We start from the raw sequence: 11,530 nt of genomic DNA on the forward strand, positions 1-11,530 counted from the left end.
ATTTGTATTCATGATCAGTATAATCCAGCTTTTACCTTAAATGCTTGAGAAGCAGCATGTTCATGTACATATAAAGTATATCAATATACTGGGTTATGTTGCATTTGTACTCAAAACAGTAAACAACATCCCAGAACATGTTAGGATATCATTAAACCACATAAACATTCTCAGATTAAAAAACAAATGTTCTTCCATTGAAATCAAGGCCCTACCAACACCTGTTAAAATTAAGTGTTACCTTGAATCCATTTGCCGAGTATTGTTTAGTAGCATAATTTATTCCTAGTTATTTCCCAAGACTCATAATTTGGAATATTCTAGATATAAAACTAAATACATACCTTATATTGTTTTCACTTCATAGAATAGATATCTACGGTGGTTTATGTTAGCAACAAAGGCAGTATATTTGAGGAAAATCAATGGAATGGTACATAAAATTTGTGTTTTCTAATATCGAATTAATATAAACAAAAGGATGAAAATAAAATAATAATAGGATAAAGGATTTGATCCATGTACAGTGTATGCATTTATTTGAAATATGACACAGAACCCCATTAATGTTTACAATGAATGCATATAAATAAAAACATCACCAGAAACTATCAAAGAGAGAGAAAATCTCTTGCTTTTAACTTAAAAATATGTCATCTAAGAAAATAAGCAATAGATTCTGTCAAGGAGAGGCACAAACAGAGAGGCTTCCAACCTTCCTCTAGGAGTCTTTTTTAACCCTAACCTCTAGAAAGTGGGTATGTAAGGTGACAAAATCTAGAGAGTTTTTTTCTAATTTGAATGAAGTGGACTAAATGTATACTCTTGCTTTTCATTTTCCTCTTACAAAGGAATGGAGGTTGCAATGGCTACAACTAAAACCTAAATGATAAAGAAGAGGAATGAAATTATACTTTAATGGAAGCACAGTCTCTGGGACTGAGGAACAAGGTCAGTGCCTCTCCCCTTGAAACAATGCTGATGGCCACAGGATATTTCTTTTTTCTTTTCTTTCTTTTTGTTTTTTGTTTGAGGTGATACCCAGATTGAACACAGATTGAACACGCATACTATGGCCATTATATGAACAATTTATAGGTGTTCTCAAAATATAAAGCGTAGTTGAATAATTTGATGTTTGATAAACATAGACAAAATTACATATGTACTATAAAAGCACAAAAGTTTATTTTTCATAATTATAAAGCACAAAACAAAAAAAAGATGGTTTATCAGTTAATAGAATTCCAATTATGTGAATGACTACTACTTTTTTTCCTTCTCTGCACTCTTCTTTAGACCCACCCCTGTTTTCCAAATTCTGATTTTATCTTTTGACATCTTAGTATATCCTTTCCAAATAATGAACTTGTTTTGGTAACTTGATCAATCTTCTTAAAACTCTAACATTCTTGAATCAAGAGATGCTGTAAATCTTAATAGTTACAGAACTTACCCAACCAAAATTTAGTCATAATGCTTCTAAATTCAGGGCTTGTTCTCTGTGAGTTTATGTCTCACACAAATGAGAAGTGGTCTCTGGATATTTCCATTCCACTTCACAAGAAGGGCATATGGCCAGAGATGCAACTTCTGCTTTACACTTTCTTTTAATGACATTGAGTCTTTGACTAATCTCTGGGGCCTGCAATTATTGAAGAAACCATTCTGAATAAAGGAAATTTAAAAGAAGGCAAAATAAATTGTTTGGTTTAGGTTTTTGTATTATAAGAGAAAAATGTTCCAGGGAGAACATTAGCTTGATGAGTCTACCAAATTGGAAGAAGCCATGTTTGTCATTTTCATGAACAGTGCTCACAGGTATTCAGATTTAAATGTAAGTACCTCAGCAAACATCAATAGGCTCTCAGTTCTTTGAGAGAAATACAATCCGTTTTACTGTGTCTTTGAAAGCTGCTTTTACTTGTTTGTTTCGAAGTGTATAGATGAAAGGGTTAAGCAAAGGGGCAACTGAAGTAGTGAGGATGGTCACCACCTTGTTAATGGCCACTCCTTCCTTTGCTGAAGGCTTGATGTAGATGAAGATGCAGCTGCCATAGGTGATGGAAACCACAATCATGTGGGAGGAGCAGGTGGAAAAGGCCTTTTTCCTTTGCTGGACAGAAGGAAATTTTAGAATGGTCTTGATGATGTATGTGTAGGAGAGAGTGACACACACCAAGGTAATAATTAGTGTCAGTATGGCAGAAGTCAAGACTATTTTCTCTATAAACACTGTGTCTGAGCAGGTTATCTGTAGAATGGGAGACGCATCACAGCCAAAGTGATCAATTTCGTTTGATTCACAGAATTCCAGCTGGAGGCCTAAGCCAACGGGTGGGAGGATGATCAGCAGGCCAGCAAACCAACAGCCGAGGACAAGTGTAGCACAGACTCTGTTGCTCATGATGGTTGTGTAGTGCAGAGGCTTACAGATGGCCACATAGCGGTCATAGGACATGGCAGCCAGGAGAAAAAATTCTGTTGCTCCAAAGAGGACAACAAAAAATACCTGGGTGGCACAAGCATTGTAAGTAACAGTGTTGTCACCAGTTGTCATAGTGTACAGGAATCTGGGAATACAAACAGTGGTGAATGAGACTTCCAGGAAAGAGAAATTTCGGAGGAAAAAATACATGGGAGTTTTAAGATGAGAATCCAAAAGTGTGAGTGTGATAATGGTGAGGTTCCCAGCCACACTCAACATGTAAGTGAGAAACAAAAATATGAAAATTAGAACTTGTAGTTTTGGATCATCCGTCAATCCCAGCAGGATGAATGTTGTTATTGCTGTATGATTTCTCATCCCTGCCTTGTGCCAAGTCACAAGCGAGTGGACCTGAAGAGAGGTGTCAAAAGAAGCCAGCATTGGAGCCTGACTGGAGACATCCCAGCCAGACAGCTCACTGCACTTAATATTCCTTTACCTGATAATCAATTATCATATTGAACACACCCATCCATTGACATCTTACAAGAAGTTTTCTACAGAAAATTTTAAATATAGGTCTTATGCTTGTAATTCTCTGATGACAAACTGCATTGTAAAAGTGTCAAATAAAAACCAAGCAAAACATAAATCGTATGTGCAGAATGCAGGTTATTAACAATGTTGTCTGCCGGTGATACTCTATGTGTTCTTCTTCTGTAAGAACTATGACAATTTTGGACATCTCTTCTCCCATCTTCATCTTTCTTTGCCTTCTCCTGCCATCCTGTAATGTTTTATGTTCAAAATCATGGAGGATCTGTCAATTAGGATTTTATGTTGATAATTTAAAGTTGTTGCAATGAATTTTAACAGCAGCACATTCATGTTAGTGTTAATTTTTCTTTGTGCTTAAATTATCTCTAAAAAGGGTGAAAAATTCAGAGCACAAAGGTGCACCTTAACTTTTTTGTTCTTATGTTTTGTGAATGAAAATTATTTCTTTTTATGAGTTCATTTTAGGATACACAGTATTAGTGATACATTGTATTGGGCTTCATTTTAATATAATTATACAATCATGGAATGTAATTTGCTCTGATATCAGTCCTCACTACTTCCCCTTTCCATTCTATTTATTTATAATTTTTATATTTATGTCTTCTGGATATACATGAAGCTACAATTGGTTTGGGCATATTCATAGACGTACATAGAAAAGTGTGTACATTCATTCTACCCTTCTTCCACTTTCCCCTCCCTCTTCCTTGATCCCTTTCCTCTACTCCACTTATCTCTCTTCTATAGTGAAAAGAATTTCTAGCCGGTTTTGAGACTCTTAGGCATTGTGTTTCCTGAACCTTTGAAGTGGTATAAAGAACCATTTTCTGGAACCTGAGCATGAACCTGATTGCGTCCTGCTGTGGTGTTGGTCAAGGACAGAGCCCAGGAGGAGAGATCTGTGGTGTTGCTTTCTTTGCAGCCTGGTCCACCCAGTCTTCTTAGTGCCACTCAGTCACCTGAGTCTGTCTCTGACCTCTTTTTTGAATGATTCCTGCTGTTTCATTCCAATCATTCTCCCTGCTAATTTACCAACTGTTTTCCTAATCTTGTTTATGTTCTCTGGGTTTTTGGTAATGTAACTAGCTCAGGCAACATCTAGGAACAGATGGACTCTTACAAACTCATCTTTGTAAATAAATAATAAAGTTCCCTACCTTTCTCTCTGGTCTTTATCTCTTTCACTTTATTTCAGCACTTCCCAGAAGTTTCAAGCCTCCTTGTATACTAATTGATGTAGTTTCAGGAACCACATTAGATATGGGCTCAGGGAATTCTGCTTCACTTTGTATCCAAACTTAACCCTCATTGCAGTTCCATATTTTAAGGAGCTGTTTTCAGATTTGCAACTTGTAAAAGAGAATATTATAAATTCATTATCAGCGGTTTATATGCATTTAATAACTTAAAAATTATAAAATGTTATTCTAAAATATGAAATTATAAAGTATGTCTGTTAGAAGGGGGATTGTTAAATGTTCAATTTTAGATATAGCTCATAATTTATAGAAAAAAATCCTACAAACTTTTGAATAAAAGAGGAAGAAACTAAGTTTTTTAATTGTTTAAACAACTGCACCAATTGCACCCAGTATTTATGGTTTCTTGGGAATCAAAGACAAAGTTCTTTTCTCTTATTTATTACTGTCCAAGAAAACAATCAACATTCTTTCATTCAAATAAACATTCAATAATTACTTATGATGTATAGAGCCTTATATCAGATACTCACCTATAGGTTCACCTATGAAAAAGTTGCTCCCTAAAGAAGATTTGAGGTCACCAGTAGAAGATACTTTATCATATTAACACATTTTCATTGACATGGTAACACAAGGTAACAGCAGAAATGTAATTTTGTGTTTGAAACAGTAACATATTTCATGCTTCTTCCTTTACAATTATTCTTAGTTATACTAGTACCTATTCATAATTTCCTATATCAATTCAGATCCACCAGTCTCTGTACAAAATTTGGCAGTCCAAGGTTTCACCATAAGAAGGACACATGGCTCAGAGTACACAGATATGATTTTAGAACGAGGAAAACTGCATGGGAGAAATAATTCATCTGAGAGATGGTATTGTACCATCAGGGCCCCTGCAAATACAAGGTGATAGACCAGGTTTATTTATTCACACTGAATTACCCCAGTTCCCCTCCCTCTGTTGTCTCCCATGTATTCTTAGTCACTTTGGTGATTCGATTTTATTTTTTTAAATGAACAGTCTAGTGCATTTAAAAATATATTTTAGATACTTGTTTATTATGTTTGAAACGAACCTCATTTAGTCTTCATTTGGGACCAAGACTTCTCACAGATTGGACAGTTTATGTCCAAGAAGAGTTTGAATTCTGCATCTGCCCAATCCGTGGCAAAAGGACTTAAATACCTGATGGATAAAAAGGGCATGTTTCTTCTAAGAACATATCTAATATGGATATTGTTTGATATCCATGACACTAGCAGATACTTCTGAGTAGAGGTGTCTTTTCTGTAGTCTTCTATGTTTCTAGAGAGTTAAAACAGTCTTCTTAACTGATACTCATGGCCAGGATAAAGGAGAAACTGGCCATCAGAGGAAAATTCTAATTTCATTTTTCTTCAGAATGACACTTTTATAGAATTAGTTGTCAATCCCCTTCAATGAACCAAATATAAGATTTTAAAACTGATTGTTCACTCTCTGCCTGATTTTCAGAATATGGAAAATGTCACAAAAATTACATACTAATTATATACTTACTTTTTGGACCTGTCTTCATTAGAGGGCTTTGACAGAACAACAGTGTAGGAGCATTAGCTGTCAAGGAGCTTTATGTGTATTCTGTGACCACTCATTTTCACCTGTCCCAGTCCCCATCCTCAGCTTCCACATGAGCACATGTATGGGTGGACACACATATGTACACACACTCACCCTCAGGCAAGTGTGGCAATTGACAGTTCCTGTCTAGATTTTCATCACTCCTGCTATCATGAGACCAGTCTCTATCCTCTCTTTATTCCACACATCTAAAATGGCACCTTATACCAGATTACCCATTGATTCTGTTAGGTCAAGGAAAAAAAATAGTGATGTAGAGCAAAAACGAAAATTCTAGTCTGTTGGAGAGCTCATGTGGTCTTGGTCAGGGAGGCAGGCTTCCCTGAAAATTCTGTAATAGCAGCCTTTGCTTTATATTGCTACCAGTGCACAGGGAACAACAGAGCAAACAACTCAGTCCTTGGTGACTCAGTTTGAGAAGTTATTCACAAATTGGTGGCAGTCTAATGGACAATGTAAAAATTTATGTAGCAATAGGGACAGTGTCCTCAGAGACCTGGAGAGTTTAATGTTTGAATTCTCTTTTGATTACTTTGTTGAATCTCTGTATTTCCCCCAGGACTAAATCCTGCCTAGTACTTCATTTGTATTATATGTTATGTATTTTTTGACCTAAATGTCGTGTAAAATAAAAATCTTCTACTCAAAGAAAATTTAAGAAGTCCTGTTTTCAGATAGGAAAACTGAGGATCAGAGGACTGCGAGTCAGTGTGATTCCAGGGGTGGTGCAGGTTTTGAACAAAAGTTTATTTTATACTCCAGTATCTGCTTCTGTCGAACACAACATGAGCTCTTTCCCCCAATAATTAGGAGGCTCACTGGCATTTCAGATGTGATTTTCTCCCAGTTTGCCTGGCCCGCATTGTCAACCCCCCATTTCCTACTTGTATCTTTTCAGATAAGCAGTGGACCTACCTGTGATGTTTAAAGCAACAGAGAATTTTACATCTAAGCACTGAATGAAAAGTCCTTGGTCCTAGGATACATTCTCTCTCTATATATATATTTTTTACTTTGACTTCTCACTACTTTGTGGAAGTGACTAAGGGCTTTTTCTTTGACTGTTTCTGCCATGATTTCTGGACTCCAGCTCCTGCTGTTCCTGTTGATTCTTTTGTCACATGATGGAGTTTTTCACTGCAGCAGGTGTCTTGCCTGTCCCTCTCAGCACTGTTCCACACCCACTAGAGGCACTGTCAGACAGTGTCTGTCTGTCATCCCTGATAAAGGGGATAGGTTGTAGATAAAGGACATGTGTCTTTATTGAGTAAAGTTTTTTAAAATATATTCTTTTTAGATATTCCTGACATTAGAAAGTATTTTGACATATCGTACATATGTGGAGTATAATTTCCTGTTTTTGTGGTTGTACATGATGTGGAGTTACACTGATCGTATATTCATATATGAACAGAGGAAAGTTATGCAAAATTCATTCTACTGTTTTTTGAGTGAAGTTTTGAGGAATAGCTGATGAGCTTTAGCTAACACTGGTCATTTCTCTCCTTGTTCTGCTTCTTCTTTTTATCCATAGTTCCTGAATGCTGGTTTTATTGAGGGTGACAAAGTGCCCAGATAAAATATTTTCCAGCCTCCCTGACAGCTCATGTAGCTTCATGGCTAAGATTATGGCTGATGATAGACTTTCCACATATTAATTGCTATTGTTGCTATAGAACCATCAATTTCCCTGTGAATTCTGCTTTAGATGTATTTTCAGTTAAGTTTCTCTTGTGAATGATTTCTATCTTAATTCTTTTGACCCGATATTATGTTTTGTATAGTTTGAATCCTTTGAAATTCATCTAGATCTGCCCTGAATACTGTCTATCTTAGTAAATATTTTCTGTGAACTTTAGAACATTTCTGCTCTTCTTTGGGTGGAGTGTTGTGTAAATAAAGTCAGGAAGGCCATAGTTATAGAGGGTTTTGCTTAAGTCTCCTATATACTTACTGAATTTCTATATTAGGTCAATTAATCATTGACACAAGTGTTTCAATGTTTCTAACTATAATAGTGTATTTGTCTTTATCTCCTTGTAGTTTAGTCAGTTTATGCTTTCTATATTTTGAAGCATTATTCTATGCACAAACACTTAGAGGAATTATGGTTTCTTAAAGAATAGAGCTTTTTATCATCCCCAAACTTGTTATCTCTACTAAAATTCTTTGGTCTAATTTACATTGTTCATTGTGAATATGGTCACTCCAAATTTTAAAAAATGTGGATAATGCAATGTATTATTATTTGTTATAGGCTATCATCAAGCTTTTTGTATAGTGCTATTTCATTCTGAAAATCTGTTGTTCAATTTCTGACTTATATTAAAATTTACTTTCTTTTAGGCAGCAGGGTTGCCATTGCTGCTGCCTATTTTTTCTTCCTCTTGCCTCATAGTTTTTCTGTCTTTCCATGGTGACAACACTTGAAATTCACTCTCTTAACACATTAAAAATGTATGCCATGGCATTGCTAAGTATAGTCATATTGTTGTGCCATAGCTCTCCAGAACTTACTTGTCTTGCTTAGCAAACTTTGTACCCACTGACCAAACATTTCCCTGCTTCTCCCACCCACAGCCACTGTTCTATTTTCTGCTTCTCTTCTGCTTTTTACCCATTTTACATTTCTTATGCAAGAGATTAAATAATGACCCTTTTTAGTGTCTGAGTTATTTAATTTAGAGTAGTATTCTCTAGGTTCATACATATTGTCAAAATGCCAGCATGTTCATCTTTTTTAGGAGAATTCTTTTTTCATTCCTTCCACATTTTTTCACTGGTGCTTTACAGTTGAACATACTGTTATGTCCCTCCATGTTGTTACATTCATGGTGTTGTTACAGACTCCTGCCTGCACACAATAGAACAATGTAATTTGGCAAATATCACTCCCCAGCACTTCCCTGTTCCTTCCCAAATTTTCCCTCCTCAATTTTCTCTAATCATCTCCTTTTAATTTTTGTGTAATCCCTTCCCCTGATCCTTTTCCTTTTACCTCTCTAGCTTCCAAATATGAGGGAAAACATATGATCTTTGATCTTATGAGTTTGGCTTATTTCACTTAGCATAATGGCCTCAAATTCTATCCATTTTCCTGATAGCGACATAATTTCATTTTTCTTTATGATGGGATAAAACTGTGTGTGTGTGTGTGTGTGTGTGTGCACATATGCACATCAGTATCTTAATTTCTTTATCCACCCTTCTATTGATGAATATCTAGACTGGTTCCCTAGTTTGGCTATTGTGAATTTTGCTGCTATAACCATGATATGCATGGATCACTATAGAATGATGACTTTATTTCTTCAGAATAAATATCAGGGTCTGGTACAGTAGGGTCACATAGTAGCTCCATTCCTAGTTTTTTGAGGAAACTGTATACAGATTTCCATAGTAGTTGTACTAATTTCAAATCCCACCAACAGTGTAAAAGTGTTCTTTTTTCTCCTCATCTTCTCCAGAATTTATTATTATTTGTATGCTTGATGCTTGCCATTCTGAATGGTGTGAGATAAAATCTCAGTGCAGGGTTTTTTATTTATTTATTTATTTATTTATTTTGGTACCAGGAACTGAACTCAGGGACACTCAACCACTGAGCCACATCCCCAGTACTATTTTGTATTTTATTTAGAGACAGGATCTCACTGAGTTTCTTAGAACCTCACCCTTGCTGAGGCTGGCTTTGAACTCACTATCCTCCTGCTTTAGCTTTCCAAGCCGGGATTCTGTGATTACAGATGTGAGGCTCTGTGCCCGGCCGGCCTTCAGTGTAGTTTTGATTTACATTTCTTAATTGCTAATGATGTTGAACATATTTTCATCTATTTCTATTTTTTATCTTGAGAAGGGTTTAATTCATTTGTTCATTTATTAATTGGGTTATTTATATTTTTGGCATTAAGATTTTTGAGTTCTTTATATATTCTAGATATTAATCCTCTGTCACAGAGTAGTTAGCAAAGATTTTCTTTGATTCTATAGGTTCTCTCTTCACATCCCTAATTCTTTCTTTTGCTGTGCAGAAGCTTTTTAATTTGATGCCATCTTAGGGGAAAATATTATTTGTTTCTATCTATTATGTATCTATTATTGATCTGTCATCTTTCTATCAACTATTTCTCACTTTTCTATTAATTGTCTATTGTATGCAAACATAGCAGCAGGAGGTCACCTGTCAGTATCCACAGGTTGCCCAAGGGTGGGGCTATTGTACGTGCAACACAAAGGTGAAATGCAGTCACTTGGCAGCTTGGTAAGGTTGCCTGTGGTATGTGTCATGTCCCTGCCAGACTCTAGGGCCTGTGTGTGGGTTGGGGTCACTCTAATGTGCCTAGATAATGCACCACAGTCTGTGCAGCCTGTACCTTTTAGTCTCCATGGGAAGCAAAGTTGCGGGGCGGCATAGCAGCACTTCAGAAGAGCAACTCATTCACTGCACTGGGGGAAGAACACAGTTGGATTGGGTCTCAAAATGGAGCAGTCTGGGTTGGGGGAGTACTACATGGACTGGGTTCTGCCTCTGGTGTAGTGCAATGGGGAACACTCCCTGATGATGTCAGACTGTCACTGTTTGAAGATGACATGACCTTATATATAAAGAAAGACCTCCAAACTACCCCCAAAACTAACTAGAACTAACAAATTTATTCAAGTTGCACACAAAATGAACATACAGAATAAATAGCATTTGAATACACCAATAGGAAATTATTTTAAACAGAAATTGAGAAAGAAATTTTATTTATAATAGTTAAAAAATAGATGCTTATGAATAAATTTAAGCAAAGAGGTGCAAGATCTCTCTGTATAATAAAAACTATAAAATTTTGATGAAAGAAATTGAAGAGGACACACATACAAAAATGGAAAGATATCCTATGTTTTTGGGTTAGAAGAATCAATATTGTTAGCAGGTCTATAACATCCCAAACCATCTACATGTTTAATGAAATCTCTATCAAAATGCCAACGGCTTCTTCACCAAACCTGAAAGCATAATTCTGAAATTTGTATGGAACCACAGAAAATCCCAAATAGCCAAATCAATCAACCACAAATAACCATTCAGAAAATAATGAAGCAGGAGTCATCCTGTTACCTAAGTTGAAAACACAGTGTAAAACTGTAGTAATAAAAATGGCATAGTGTTGGCATAGAATCAGGGACATAGACCAGTGAAGCAAAATAGCCTAGAAGAAAACAGAAATATATACATCTAAGCCAACTGATTTTTGACAAAATAAGACAGTTTTTTCTCTAAATGGTGCTGGGAGAATTGGATATCAACATGCAGAAGACTGAAAGTAGACTCCTGACTCTCTCCAGTTACAGAAATGAGTTAAAATGAACATATATATTAACTATCAGACCTTAAACATTTTTATGAAGATAGTGATGTCCTGCCTTGTGATTTTAAGGTTTGACTTACATGGTGTGCTTACCACTCTCTCCCAGCATATTTACACATTTCCTCTCTCCCACAGATATTCAGTGTACATGAGGCTAATGTTAACCAAATTCTGACGATTCATTGCTGACTATTCTGATGTCTTTATCTGGAACATAGGGAAGACCTTCACTGATCTGGTGGAATTAGACACAGGAGGAGTTGAATATATGTGTCTCGTGGTAGAAGGATTTCAAGTAGAATGGCCCATGTTTTACAGTCCTAGTTATAGTAAAGCAACCAATTTAATATATATT

At 36.0% G+C, this 11,530-nt stretch overlaps 1 protein-coding gene across 1 annotated transcript; it reads right to left on the bottom strand.

The window, feature by feature from the left end:
* Positions 1-1,867: 1,867 nt before the first annotated feature.
* On the bottom strand, positions 1,868-2,806 carry LOC107139836 (olfactory receptor 6C2-like). Its single transcript, XM_015482678.1, has one exon. It carries the CDS (start codon positions 2,804-2,806, stop codon positions 1,868-1,870), a length of 939 nt encoding a protein of 312 aa, XP_015338164.1.
* Between the last annotated feature and the right edge of the window lie 8,724 nt (positions 2,807-11,530).

This window comes from Marmota marmota, unplaced genomic scaffold (assembly GCF_001458135.2).
Source record: "Marmota marmota marmota unplaced genomic scaffold, marMar, whole genome shotgun sequence".
Classification (NCBI taxonomy): domain Eukaryota; kingdom Metazoa; phylum Chordata; class Mammalia; order Rodentia; family Sciuridae; genus Marmota; species Marmota marmota.